This window comes from Medicago sativa, chromosome 4, assembly GCF_051527215.1.
Source record: "Medicago sativa cultivar Bolivia chromosome 4, Bolivia_mono, whole genome shotgun sequence".
NCBI lineage: Eukaryota > Viridiplantae > Streptophyta > Magnoliopsida > Fabales > Fabaceae > Medicago > Medicago sativa.
This window is the reverse complement of record NC_140752.1, coordinates 75,947,959-75,964,169: the sequence shown is the minus strand read 5'-3', so window position 1 is coordinate 75,964,169 and position 16,211 is coordinate 75,947,959. Positions and strand designations below refer to the sequence as shown.

Genomic DNA, 16,211 nt, shown 5'->3' with positions numbered 1-16,211 from the left:
AACAAGCACACAACACACACGTAATTTATTTAGTACGATACAAATGATCTTCAATTACGAAACATTCCAAATTTTGTCCATATGTGCTTCACTAGATCTGCTTGCAATTCGTGATGAACATTTGGATCACGCAACTCGGATCTAGCACGCACATGATTTGCAAAAGTGGGTAACACCTCGGTCGAGTATGGTTGCGGTGTACTAGATCCACTTCCCTCAGATTGCTCAAAATCGGTCCAACATTGAGCATATGTATCTCGTTCATCCTCAACAATCATATTATGTAATATGATGCATGACCTCATGATGATACCCAAATCGGTTATGTCCCACAAGCGAGCTGGTTCACGGATAATTTTAAATCGAGCTTGAAACACTCCAAAAGCACGTTCGATGTCCTTCTGACATCCCTCTTGATGTTTTGCAAATAACTTATCGGGTTCACTTTGAGGAAGTCTAATTGATTTGACGAAAGTTGGATAAAAGGCTAGATACCATCAGCTAGATAGTATGTCATATTATAGGGACGTTGATTCACAAAGAAATTCACCCTTGGAGTCTTTCCCTGTTCCACATCATCAAACACTAGTGACCGGTTTAAAACGTTTATATCGTTCAACGTTCCCGGACATCCAAAAAAGGCATGCCAGATCCATAGATCATGAGATGCAACTGCTTCAAGATTAATTATGGTGGTTCCCTTATCCCCCTGGTAAATTGACCTTCCCATGCTTTAGGACAATTTTTCCACTCCCAGTGCACGCAGTCAATACTCCCGATCATCCCTGGGAACCCCCGTATTTCACTAACATGTAGTATTCTTTGCAAGTCATTTTGGGTTGGTGCTCTCAAGTACACTTGCTCATACAGTCGTATGATTCCTTTGCAGAATCTAAGTAAGCACTCTAATGTTGTATTACTTCCTATTTTGATGTATTCATCGACCGCATCTGCTGCCACACCATATGTTAACATTCGCATTGCTATGGTACATTTTGCTAATGGTGATATACCTTCTTTGTTAGCGGCATCAACTCGCTGGGTGAGGTAGTTATCACTACTTGAAAGGTCTCCAATGATTCGAAGGAAAACGTGTTTTTGCATCCGGTACCGACGACGAAACATTGCATCGTCATATGTAGGCTCATTGGCAAAGTAGTCGTCAATGAGTCTTTGGTTAGCTGCTGCATGATCTCTATTTAAATATTTTCTTCTACGAGATCCACTACCTGATCCACTACCTTCCTCTATTTTTTTTCGACGCTGAATAAATCGGTTAACGATATAAGTGTCTTCAACATCACATTTTTTGAAGTAGGCTTCCATATCAAAAGGATCCATTGATAGTGTTTGGTGATATTGGAAGTAGAAATGAATGAGATTTGTGATATTCGAAGTAGATATGAATGAGATTTGTGATATTAGAACTAGATATGAGTCCCTATATATAAGACCTTCATTGTGTGGTGGTATAATTATTAAAGTCACGGATGGTATAATTATTAAAGTCATTGTGTGGTGGACAACGAATTATTAAAGTCATTGTGTGGTGGGCAACGAATTATTAAAGTCATTGTATGGTGGGCATAATTATTAAAGCAAATAAGTCACGGGTGACTAGACAACACTAGGGACTATCACTGAGGACTAGACAACACTGACAATTATTAAACTAAACACTGGGGACTAGACAACACTGATAATTTTGACCGAATACAAACAAATATTACAGTGAAATTAATATCCAAACAGCTCCCGCACCAAGTTTTCCAACATATCTTTTTTCCTGTCATCGAGATGCTCTTCGGAAGTTAACTTTAGGCACAATTTCATTTTCTTCAATTTGTTTTTCTCCTGTTGCACTGCGGTGTACTCTTTCATTCGTTCAATCTCTTGCACCTTGAGTTCTTTGAATTGAACCCACTCCTTTTCCACCTCCTCCAAGGCATCAACGTCCTTGCTTTTCTTTTTTCCTTTTTTTTAGCTGCCTCCCTACCCATTGGACGAGCACTAGATCTTACAGAGTCCTCGTGAGATCTCTTAGATCCACTACTTCCAGAGCCAACATTTCCTCCCACTTGACTACCATAACGTGGTTGATCACGGAGAGCGCGCCATTCTTCCTTTAAAGTAAATTGAACATTCTTCCCACATGCATATATTTCCTGGGCTTTTGCCAAAACATCATCTTCCGACCAACCGCTTGCTTGCTCACGCTTAGCGGCATCATAAGCACCAACCCATTTATTTATTAATTTGCTCATATAATTAAAACGGTTTCGGCATGCAATGACATCGCGCGGAGAATCGAATGAGCAATGGTCATTCCAATACTCAACAATTTTACCTCAATATGCTTCACTTGTCTGGTTTCTCTCGACAACACTGCATGTTCCATATTTTATCCACCCACTAATTAACACCAAATTTTGTTGAGTGTTCCATATAATAATAGCTTGCATTCGGTAAAGAGAGCTGAAAGTAAGTATTTGGATACTGAAGCAAATATGCATTTTTTCAATCGATAAATCAAGACAAAGTTTAAGAATGAGCTTAATTATGCTTATAAACACGATTGACAACATGTGTTTTTGTCTTTTCAAACTCAACAATAATGTATCAACAAATTTTCCATCATACCAACTTCCTCTTGTTCATTCGCCAATGTTGAGGCTGCGGGCTTCTCCAGCTTTTCTGATTGTCTGCATCAAGAACACAACTATCGAAATCCATTGAGCCTGCCACAACTATTGTTGAGATGAGTTTTCCAGTGAACCGTAGTTAAATCCCGTTTAAAAGGTAATTAACTAATGTTGATGCGTTTTCGATAGTTATGGGTGCCTATTAACAAATATTAGATGCCTAAAAGTAATTTTCAAACAAGTCGTCCTTATTGGGTTATCAAAACCGTAGCCCAACCATGTAAGTTTTGCTATAATATAATAATGACTATTACTTTTCCCACCCTATTGCATTATCACGCACCCTGTAAAATTTTCAAAAACACCCCCGGGTTTTCGGATTATAAAATCTGAAAATATCCAAATTGAATTTGGATTTTATAAACCGAAATATGGTTATGTATCGCAATCAGAATTCCTCCCATTTCAGCAGTTTTGAATTTTTTTTTAAAAACAAAAAAAAGTAAAACATGCAAAAAACCTGTCAAATAAAATCATAAAAATACCACGAAAAAATTCTAAAAATCAAATAAAACTTATGCAATTTTTTTTGGATTTTTCTGAGAATATGAAAAAAAAATTAAAAAAGAAAGAAAAATAGGTCTAAACGATGGAATTTTGGATTTTGAGGGGCGGAGTCCTGTAAGAAGTACCTTATAAGGGAGTCTTAATCCTTGATTTTTTTTCTTCTGATTTACGGGGAAGTTTCGGAGCAATCTGATCAAATAGTCCGAAAACAGAATTTTTTACTAAGAACAACTAACAACGATCTAAAACATAAGGATGAGAGTTAGGAAAATTAATAGTGTCCTTAAAATGACTATCTATGTTACAAACATGTTTAGAATTTATGCTGATACAGTTCAGATTATATAATCCGAATTCTATAATCCAAAAAAATCAAGTAACACGCCCTATTCTTAGCGATTTTCGGATTTTTTCGGATTACGAAATCCGAATTGGTGAAAAACTCAATTTTTTACCCTATAACAAAGGAAAACACTTGTTCGGATTTTAAAATCCAAAAATCTCAAGGACATTTTTGAAAAATAATAGGGCGCGCGAGAAATGGATAGGATGGAAAAAGTAATAGTCTATAATAATTCATGTTGGGCTACGTCAAAGAACAATTTGATGTCCATTTTGCTTTCTACACCCCATATATTTATGGTTACACCATAAATTAACAAAAATATATCTAGTCCATTTTTTTAAGGGTTAATTATGTTTTTGGTCCCTACAAAATTGCGACCTTGTAAGTTTAGTCCTTACTTAATTTTAATAGCATTTTTAATCCCTACAAAAAAAAATTTACTTATAATTTTAGTCCCTGCTAAAATAAATTTTGTTTAATTATCCTTAAACTCTTAAATTTTTTAACGATTCTTTTTATACAAGTTTAGAACACTATGAAAGGTTCATTTACTAAAATCTATAATTTTTTAACATGAAATAAATTAAATATGAATTTTTTAAAACGACAAAAGTTTAAGATATAAGTAACAAAAATATGGACCTAGAAATCAAATTTTTGCGAATTTTTTTTTGGAGGACCTTTTAATAACGTTCTTAACACGCCTGTAAAAAATTGTTGAAAAACTTAAGAGTTTAAGCATAAATTAAACAAATTTGGATTGAGTAAGGACTAATATTGAGTGCAGAAATTTTTTGTAGGGATTAAAAATGCTATTAAAATTAAGTAAGGACTAAACTTACAAGGTCGCAATTTTGTAGGGACCAAAAACATAATTAACCCTTTTTTAAAATTTCAACAGTTATTTTTTTTTTCGATTTCTTTTCTTATACCTCCCTTCCCCCCTCACTTTTCTCTTCCTATCACTTTCGAGTTCGAACCTGTTTTTCATGCCCATTTTTTGGGTTCCAAATTTTCCCGCAAGCTTTATGAGTCACGTCAAGGTCAAGGAGAATCGTCGACGTACCAACTAGGTTGGCACCCCGAAGAGACTCATATTCTCTACCGGAGAAAAAATATACAAGAGGGGGGACTTCATCCTTGTGCATGGGCCATGCCAATCACTAAACTATTATTCATCGATCAATTTAAGCTTTTAGTTGCTTGAAAATATGAGAGAAAATGATAGTTCATGAACTAGGTTGTTGTTTAGTAAAAAAAATGGATGAATTGAAAATAATAAGTGAATACTAATTATATTTTTATAATTTAGGGATTAAATAAATGAAATAATGATTGTTTAGCGATCAAATGAGTGATTTATTTTATACTTTGTTCTCGAAATATAAGCAAAAAAGTAAAATAAAATAGATGTGTATGGTGCTAATTTTTAAACAAATACATCGACTTTGTTTGACTTTTTTTCTTCTTATATTTAAAACTAGAATAGTAATAATTAACAAATAATTATGTCTATAAAAGAAAACAATTAGAACAAGAACATAAATTATGGTGGCCTCCTTTTTGGGTAATTTGGGCGGCATTTTATAATACGCATTGGATTGGTATTAATTAATTTTATGGATTATTTAGTCAAAACAGATTAATAAGGATAGAGCTATTTTTGGATGTTTACGAGGCCAAATCTATAGTGTTTACGCAAACACAGAACAAAGTACTTCTTTTAATAATTGAAAACAGAGATAGTCTTGCATAGACACAAGCAATTAGACACAAAATTTATACACGCACATAAATCAAAAAAATTTAAAATGAATAAAATAGTCACATCAATTAATATCATTTCAATCCTCTTCTTTTTAATTTTTTTAATTTCATGTATGTGTGCCTAACATGTAATATTTAGTGTTGTGTCTAACCAAATATTTCTCTTGAAAACATCTCTTTGCATGTGTGTTAAGCAGTATGATTTGATCTCGTAACCATACATGTTGTTGTTTTCCCCATCGTTATTTCACTTAATAATGGTTTTGATCGAAGTTCTATAATTGTTTCCTTGCATCAAAAGTTGTGTTGAATATTTTATATACAGGAAATGTTAATGAGTTTTCTTAGAATACAAGTTAAAAAAGCAAAATAAAAAATTTTGTCTAGAAAAGTGGTATATTCATTTAAGTCAATTTTATAAAGTTCAAAATTATTATTTTCAATGCAAAATTTTTTATTTTTTATTTTCTTAACCGATTCCCTTATGACATAAAGCAACATGTTAGGAGTATAATAGTATGAAATAATCAACAGCCTAAAAAACAGGTTTTGTCTAATTTGTATAAGTAAATCATTCTTATATCATACACAAGTTCATTTTTATCATTGAATCAATAAGGCTCATTAAATTTCATTTAATTTAATGGTAGAAATTATTAACTCAATGATGGAAACAACTGTGCATCTAATGCAAGACTTATCTCGCTTATACACATTAGACTTGCCTACAAAATAACCTTAAGATAAAGCTTATGAAAAGGACAGATGTGCATTCTTATTTAAATTTGTACGTGTGATCAATTTGTGTTACGAAAAAAACATGCAATAACCAATAATCCATTGCTTGTTGAAAGGTTCTTGTAGCAGCAAACCAGTTGACTGTCGTACAAGTAGAATCGATTAAAATTATGATAATTCAAAACATATCCTTCTCCGGTTAACAAATTTTAGGCTTGCTAAATTTCTAACTGATTGGTTGTCAAAAACAATTATTTAAAGCAAAATATGCAGTACAAAGACATCCTTATCACTTACATATAATGTCAACTGTATATGCTTGAGAAATTCGTTTAAAATTTGGAAATTTTGAAATTTTCTATATGCATGTCGCTTTGCACTTGCAACATGTAAAAAAGAAAAGGTTTATTCTCAGATATTGTGAAGTTTAATTGGGAATCAGTAACAACTCAGTAAATCAACAAGATAAAAATGTGAAATACTCAAGTTGTATTCAATAACCTTGGATTAAAACAGTACAATGAAGTAGGGTTGTTGGAATGATAAAGGAGAGGTAAAAGAAGGATGGCAATGCTATAGCCAAGTACAAGACTAATAGCAACCAGAAGAGCACAGAGCTCACAAAGAGAAGAGAGTGATTCCAATCATTTTTCTAGACACTTTTCTTGCTCATCATTTCTTCCTTTTATAGAGGGTTCAAAGAATACTTTCTCTTAACTTTATTCCCTTAATTGTTGGATCAATTGACACATGTCCATTTTCACTAACCAATTTGTTAATCCCACTTTGATGACTTGGTTGTTCTTCTCATGGTATCATAACAAAATCGATATATGTTTCTAGGTAAAATTCGTTTAAAATTTGATTTGATTTTTAAATAAACTATGTGAGAAGATGACTTATGTTAATGATAAATATTAGTATGTTAGTTATGTTAGTATTCTCCCACTTTTACTCGTTACCTTCTTTAATCACTTACCTTAATCAAATGAGTTATCCATCTCCATGTAAAAATATGATATGACAATGAATAATTGAATGATAAGTACATATTCAACCAAGCATTAAGGCACGGTGCAATTGAATTGCATATTCTTATATTAAGTGCAAATTTTAGTAAAAGACAAAATCGAGAAATATGTTACCTTAAATGATAGTGTAAACGGAAAATGAAGGGAATCCTATTCCCTTGTTCACCAAAAGAAAATGTCTTGAACATGATGATTTCATTATACTCACATTATTTTATAGAGCTTGTTATAATGTTACTCATTAGTTGTCCCCCTCCAAAAAAATGTTACTCATTTAACCCAAAAAAAAGGGCTTGCTGTGACGTTTGCATGCAGTGTGCCATATGGTTTCCCTCCACACGCTAACAATACACTATTGCACCACCAAACAATTAATAAAGTTATAAAAATTGAAACTATAACAAATAGTAGTTTGGATTATTAAAATTTATCTTAGACCATGTGATTAGTCTATGAAAGAGGCCAATAATAATATTCCATTGTGGTTTGGTCTATAAACCATATGGTGTGTGCATTCCACTTGTATTAAACTAACAACATGTACATTTAAATATGTTAATTTCGTCACTAAAGCCAATCAAATACGCTATCACAAATTGAGAAGCAGATTCAAACTCATAAAAGAGACAGAAATTTAGCAATCATCCATCTACGTCACTACAAGAGATAGATGTTGAGATTGGTCCATCCTTTAACAACACTATGAATGAAATACTATTATTTCTCTTAACGTTATCTGATATTATAATAGGCACAAAAATTCTTTGTTATTGTTATTGTGCTCATCTGGCTGCCTCCAAAAGAAAAGTGCCTCCAAAAGAAAAGTTGTAACAAAGTGACACCTCCCACTCGCTATCAGTTTGGTTCTCTTTTATTCTTCTCTTTTGCCCCATTGTCTAGGCCAACTTAATTGCGGTTTTTATTTGAATTTCATCTTTTGTTGATGGAGACTGCTTTGGATTTATACTCTCTTATTTTAAGTGTTATATATATGGGAGTTTCTACGGTACACCCTTAAATTAAGGTGTACTGGTACACCTGTTTCATAAATCAATAAGTTAACGATAATTTTTATGTAATAAAGAGATATTTATGAACTTTTATATTTTAGAAAATATTATCCCATAAAAAAACATCATTTCATCTTTATAAGAATCATACTAAATTTTTTAACATTTTATTGAAAAAAATAATCAATATTCACTATTATGAGTAATAAATTTTTTTTAAAAAAAATTTGAATTTTGCTTTGCCACACTTTTGATAAATAAAATATAATTATTATAATTATAAATGATAGAAAATATTTTTTCCTAAAGAAAATAAATCATTAAATTGTACATTTAAATACACGGGTGTACCGGTACACTCAAAATTTTCGAGTGTACCATAGAAATTGCCTATATATACACACACATACATATTATCCATTTTCAAATACATGTCACAGAGACATTTTATTCTATTAGAAGTTGTGTAATCAATACTCAAAAGCCTAATCCCTAAAAAAAAAATTGCTCAAAAGCCTAAAAAATGTCAATTTTAATATATTTTTTTTTTTTGGCTTTCTTAACAAATGTTAGCATATTCCTACACAAAAATTATTTATTTTTGCTACTTTCCTATATGATGATTGGAAGAGGGGGTTGCATATGGATCTGAAACCAAATGGTGTGCTCCTTTATTTATTTTATTTGTATAACTTTAGAAAGGAAAAAAATTATTTATGTAGTTTCAAATTTTAAGTTATCAATTCTTAAGTAATGAAGAGAGAAAAGTAAATTGATAAATAAAAGGAAGGTTATATTTAAATTTTCTTATTAATGAAATTCATTTCTTATTTTGAGCTAAACAACATTGAAAGACATTCCCTCAAAAAAAAAAAAAAAGATTTTTCATACTTATAATTGTTTATAAGTAATAGTATATGATTTTTGTAAAAAAAAAAAAAAAAGTAATAGTATATGATTGACCAACAAAACTAATTTTTCGTGTAAGAGACACAAATACTTTATCCTAATATATCCAACACATTAAAGCTATTGGTACACTACGGTGTGCCTACTAACAAACAAACATTGAAACTGATTCTATTGATTAAGTAAATAATAAAAGATTGTTTTATATATGAAATCAAACTAAAGTTTAATCTTATGAATTAAATAAAATAAAATACCCAAGTGTGGCATAGTTGCTTAAAACACGTTTAAATTGCAACCTAAATATCTAATCAAAGATAAGACAAGTCTTATAGTTGGCTCAAAGTAGTGAAGTTTGTAGAATATTCCGTCACTATGTGGAATTACTCGAGTGTTAAAGACCATAATTTCGGTGGTTTTCTATATAAAAAAAAAAAAAGCTAAAAAATAAAAATAATTAGTGAATTCGATTCAAATAACAAAATGTATTCTACCAAAAATAAATTAAGAAAATTACAAAAGTTAATGTTGATTCCCCTAAAAAAAAGTTGATGCTGATTGTAGGTTTTTTCCTTCCATTTAAAGATATTTTTTACTTTAAAAAATAATCAGAAAAATTTCTCTATTTTTTTTTTTTATATATTTCTCTAATAGTAGTATTAAAAATAATTCAAATCTATCTTTTTCTTTTTTCACAACCAAATTCCCGGCTTCCGTGGTGTTAAATACTATGAAGCACAAACACCTCTAAGATTAGGCGTGTCGCGGTGTCCGATACGCGTTGGTGTTCGACACTTCAATGACATTTGTTCGACACGTGTCCAACAAGTGTCTTAAATAAGTTGTTTTCTTCTTCACTTCGACGCTTATTGGACCGGTGTCTGACACCTATATAACATTTATTTGAGGCGTTTTGGATAACTCAGACAAATATCAAGATTTATTTCTCTGCTTTCACACAATAGATTCAATAGTTAAAAATCTCCTTTAATATAAGAAAAACCTATGTTGTGGAAAACACGTTAATGCCCTTATCCCTTTTTAATGCAAAAGTCTCAAATTTTGGGGTAAATCTGGTCTTTTTCCTCACATGTTGTGGAAAACCTATTAATGCCCTTATCACTTTTCAATGCAAAGGTCTCTAATTTGGGGGTAAATCTGGTCTTTTTCCTTAAATCTCTAATATGATAACATCACTTAACTGAAACATCAATTAAAAATATCATTATTTTCACTGTTTTCAACATTTATATTCCCAATATTTTTGAGGGGCAAACTCTCAAATTTAAATTTCAAAACTCTTTTATATGAGATTCAATAATCTCACAGTACCCATCTATCTGGTTTTCTCTTTCTCTCACTTTTTCTCATTCTTCATCTCATTCATCTTTCTAATCTTCATTTTATTTTCTTACGAAATATATGTTTTCTTTATAGATGAAGAACACAATAAAAAAAGAAGATGAGTAAGGTAACAATAGCATCTTTATTTTTTCTTTGCAATATTTTTCCTTTTTCATGTCCTTCATGACATAATCTTCACCTGAGTTTACTTTTTTTTTTTTTTTTTTCAGGTACATGTACATCACAAATTCTACTGCACAATATACCAAACATTCAAATCCAAACTATAATAAATAGATTATTACATATCTATTAAAGTTTTACATTATGCACAATCTACTTGAAATACTTATGTTCTTACAAAGTTTTTCCTTGGTTTTTCCTTTGTTTTTGCAAACAGAACAAATAACGAAGAAATAAAGACACATATCACTATGAAAAGGAAGATGAGTACAAAGATCAAAAGTACCCTTATTTTTTATTGGAATATCAAAAGAAGAACAAAATGTCTGTATGTTTGTGATGGTCATCTGGGTAAGAAAAGTAACTGCGGTTTTTTCAATGGAATATCACCATTAAAAAACTTTTTTTAAGAGTTATAGGCAATAAATTTGTGTTGACCAATTTATTGTATGATATTAAAAAAAATTATTTCATGATATTAGAAGAGAGAACAAAGATTTATATATCAAATGAAAAGAACATCACACTTTTATGAATCTGGTATTACCCTTAAAAAAAAAAAAAGAATCTGGTATTTGTAAATCTTTATTTTTTTACTACAAATATAAAATATAAAATCTGACTTCAAATTGTTATTAAATCAATAAGTAATAATAGAAAATGAATGTTGAAAAAAAAAATTATGGATAGAAAAATTCCAAACACCAATAAAAAAACCTTTTAGTTCTTAAACAGAATAGTCTCCATTTTAACTAAAAAAAATTAAAATTAGAGTAAAAATGAAGAAAAAACTTTTAGTTCTTCCACAGAAAAGTCTCCATTTTAACTTAAAAAAATTCGAGTAAAAATGTAGAATTTTTGTGGTAAAAAAAACCTTCTTGCACACACAAAGATCCAATAGAATGTTATTTGTATTAGATCTGAACAGAAAAGTCTTAACTAAAAAAGATTAAAATTTGAGTAAAAATGTATAATTTTTGTGGTAAAAAACCTTATTGCATGCACAAATTTGAGTAAAAAACCTTATTGCATGCACAGAAAAGTCTTTAGATTGTTGTTATTGTTGCATGTGTTGATGACGAAACTGAGGCAGTTGTCTCCAAAAACCGTAATTTTTTGTGGGTTTTGTTGTGGATCTTCAAAGAAAGAAAATTATCAGTTTGTTTTCTCAAAGACGAGGTCACGTTGGCCGCAAAATAGGAGAGAAGTTGGACTCAAAATTCATATTTACCTTGATCTAAAAATAAGTAAGTGTTGTTTCTAGAGGATAATATGCGGATAAAAACGGTGGTTTCATTTAGATTTATGGTGGCCGGAGTTTGTTACATATGAAGAGAGAAGAAAGGTTTTGGTGGTTTGTGAGGTAAAGAAAAAAAACGGCAGAGATAGAGAGAGATGGGAGGGTGGCGGCTAGGGTTAGAGGAAGTGGAAGTGTGTTGCTGTTGGTTTTTATATGTGGGTTACTGGTTTGGGCTTTTGTGGGTTGCTGGGTTCTGGTTTGGCTTTTGAGCCCATTAACATATTTTTTGAAAGTATTTAAAATCATGGTGTAAAATGATAATAAAATATCTTCAATTTTTGTTTTCTATTAATCAATGAATAATACAATATTTCTTGAAGAAAAGATTTGAGTAAAATCTCTTTTCAATTTCATAAAATGAAATACATTTTTTGATTGGTGCACTTAATTTTTTTTTAATAATCTATAAAAACTAAGGACAATATATTTCACTAATAAAAAATATATAAAGAAGGAGATTTTTCAGGGAATGTTTTTAACAGATTTGTCATTGATAGATATAAAATAAAAAATAGATAAATTTTTTCACTAATACATTAAAATTAGAAAATTTTTTGTCACTAATAAATTGTAAAGTCAAATTTAAAATTGAATTTAAGAATTTATTTCATTGTGTTATAACATTATATAAGAGCTTAAAAATTGAAGGGAAAAATATGGATTTTTATATACATAAAAAATAATATGGAGTCTTAACTAGCATCACGTAAGTTATACTACTTCAAAATCACGTAAGTTATACTACTTCAAAAAAAACAAATTCGTTGATATATACATATATGTATAATTAAGCTTAAAAAAAATGGTTTTATATATATTCGAAATATAATTTGTAAAAAGTAGAAACCAATATGTGTGTATGTTTAACTAGAAATGTTAATAATTTTTTTCTTCCAAAATATGATTTTTAAGAATAATCTATCTATATAATATTTAAAATACTTATTATTTTAGTTAAAAATCTATCTATATGTAAAAACTCTTCATAATATAAGTAAAGAAGGTCATTTGGATGAAATGGTGATAGTAGAGTTGTACAATTTGTCATTGATCAAAAAAATTGTTCCCGCTAAAATATTTCTACAATTTAGAATATCGCTTAACTTCAATTTTACAATAATATTGAACCCTCATCAACTAAAATGCACATGATAAATGGACAATGACATAATTTCTACCTGCGGGGGCATATATCATAAGAAAACGTCTTAATGCCCTAATCCCTTTCAATGTAAAAGTCCCAAATTTAGGGGTAAATCTGGTCTATTATTTTACATTTGTAACTAAATGACATCACTTGACTACTATGATGTCATCTAAGTACTGGTTTGCCATTACTTAGTTGTTTTCCTCTTCAAAAATAACATTGTGATCACATGCCAACTAAATATATTTTAATGGTGATGGGTTGAGTGGGTTGACATTCCAAAACAATTTTACACGTATAATCGATCAAAACATTCAAAATTGTCACAACAATTCATGTTTTTTATTTATTAAACAATTTGAAATGTTTTGATTGTGTGTAAAGTTATTTTTAACCGTCAACTAACTACCATTAAACTCAATTAAATATTACGTGTACTTTTAATCAACGGTTGAGATCAGTTGGTCAAAATAAAATTGTGAGATGTATTTCAAAAACTAATTATTTATTTTTAACTAATCTAACACATAATTATATATTTTGAACTGATCCAACATTGAAAAATGTTGATCCCTAATTAATTTATTAAAAAATTTAATTGCAATGTGTGTCGTCGATGCAAATACAAGGAAATAAACCATTCGTTTCACGGTAACATAAATAGAAAAAACTTTTATGTAGAATATATATCATTACCCTTATAAAATATGGGTCGCTAAAAAATTAGATAAAAATAATTCCATATTACTAATGAAAAAAATACATATTATAAAAAAAATTAATTCAAATGTACTTGATAAGTTGCCACCGATTAAACTAACTTTAATACACAAAACAAGTTGTCATTTATAATAAATTGTTCTTGATAAAACTTTTATATTATTTAGAATATCACTTCACTTCAATTCTACAATGATATTGAACTTAATCAACTTAATGCACAAGATAAATGACAATATCTAAAATATTGTAAATAACTAAAATGCATAGGATTAAAATTTCAAGAGTAACTTAAATGCACGGGATAAGTTATCAATGACTAAATTAACTTTTATACACGACACAAGTTTTTATTTATAAAAAATTGTTCACGATAAAACGTTTATACTATTTAAAATATCACATCACTTCAATTCTACAATAATATTGAACCCTCATTGACTAAAATGCATGGGTTAAGTGGACATTGACTAAAATGCTCAAGAGAAGTTGACATTGATTAAATTAAATTGTCATGTACTTGACAAATTTTCACTAATAAAATTTTAGAATTAACTCAAATGCATGAGATAAGTCGTCAATGACTAAACTAACTTTTACCAATATCAAGAATGATAGAGTATTTTAACTAAACTAACTTTTAACAAACTGATTATATGAGTATTTACAATTAGAAGTAAGTTAAATATTAGAGTTTAATGATGGTGGGTTGACTGTTCAAAATAATTTTGCACACACAATCAATTAAAACATTTTGAATCGCCACGTACATTAAAAACATTAATTCATATGACAATTTTAAATGTTTTAACAGGTTATCTTAACAAAACAAAAAATACTTTAATTGGTTGTATGTGCAAAATTATTTTGGACTATCAAGTCACCACCATTAAACTCTAAATATTATTTGTACTCTTAATCAATGGTTGTGATCACTTAGTCATAATTAAAAAGGGAGATGCATTTCAAAAATTATATTAAATTATCATCAACTAAAATGAATGGAAGTGGACAATGACTAAATTTCGTAAATAATTAAAATGCATGGAAAAATTGGACATTAACTTAAATAGTTATTGATCATAAATAATTAAAAATAACACTTATACATAGAACATTTTGCCATTGATCAATTTTAAAATGATTATTATGCACATGATAATTTAGCAAACATGTTATAAAATTATATAAGTCGATATTAATTATACAATTGAAAAATTGTCGTTGCTAAAAATCTATACAATATAAAAAATTCTACACAATGTAAGAAAGGGATACGGTGTGTATATACTAAAGTTTCAGAAATTACTAAAATGCATGAGAGAAGTTGGCATCAATTAAATACAACTATCATACATGAGACAAACTGTCATTAATAAAATGCACTAAAACGTTGACATTGATTAAACTAAATTATCATGCACTTGAAAAGTTTTCAGTGATCTTATTTCATAATTAACTTAAATGCACGGGTTAAGTTGTTACTGACTAAACTAATACTGATACATGGGACATGTTGTCGTTGATACAAAGTTTATAATAATTATAATACTCGGGCTATTTTGTTATTGATATAAATTTTTGAATAATTTAAGGGTAAAATCAATTGTAGAAGCCAAAAACTACAAATTGTAGCTTCAAGTAGAATCAATTGTACAAGCAAAATCAATTCTACTTTAAATCTTCCAAACATCATAAAGTCAATTATACAACTTATAGAATCATTTTTGACCCTCTAGAATTGAAACCAAACACATGCTTATAAATATAAAAAACACACGGGATTAAGATTTGTGAATGGTAAATATAAAAAACACGGGGTAAAGATTTGTGAATTATAAATATAAAAATACAAAACCAAGATTTACGAATGATAAATATAAAATATACATACCAAAATTTGAGAATGATAAATATAAAAACAAAAACGGATCCAAAATTTCTGAATGATTCATTTACAAAAAGCATGAGACCAAAATTTGTGACTTATAAATAAATAAAAAAACACGGGACCAAGATTTGAATGATAAATATAAAAAACAATTCAATTTATCTAAAATAGTTTGAAAAAGAATTATATTTAATTGAATATCATATATAAAATTAATTAAATATAATTCAATTAAATATTTTGAAATTAAAGACAATATTTATATACAAATATCATATATTTTGCTTTTAAATAAATAAATATTCAATATCTAAATTATCATTATCAAAATTATTTATAAAAAATACCATATATTCAAGTTTTAACTGTAAAAATCGTCCACCCCGACAGGTACCCGTGCGTTAGCACGGGTATTTTTACTAGTGTGTGAGAAATGTTGATCAACGTGTGGTTAGACATTAAAGTTGATTACAACACATTTAAATTTTTTGATAGTAGATGGAGAAATAAAGACCAAATACAGTACTATTGTACCTTGTTATAAAACTTTTTTTAAATGAAATAAATTGTTTAAGTTAGATGCATATGTATGTATTTTGGTTCTTAATTTAGATCA

The 16,211-nt window shown here is 29.2% G+C and overlaps 1 protein-coding gene across 1 annotated transcript; it reads right to left on the bottom strand.

Annotated features, from left to right (window-relative positions):
- Window positions 1–487: 487 nt before the first annotated feature.
- LOC146931977 (uncharacterized) lies at window positions 488–1,341 on the bottom strand. Its single transcript, XM_085707714.1, has 2 exons — window positions 811–1,341; window positions 488–709 (listed from the first exon to the last, which is right to left on the bottom strand). The coding sequence occupies exons 1-2, from the start codon at window positions 1,339–1,341 to the stop codon at window positions 488–490; spliced, it is 753 nt and encodes a 250-aa protein (XP_085563840.1).
- Between the last annotated feature and the right edge of the window lie 14,870 nt (window positions 1,342–16,211).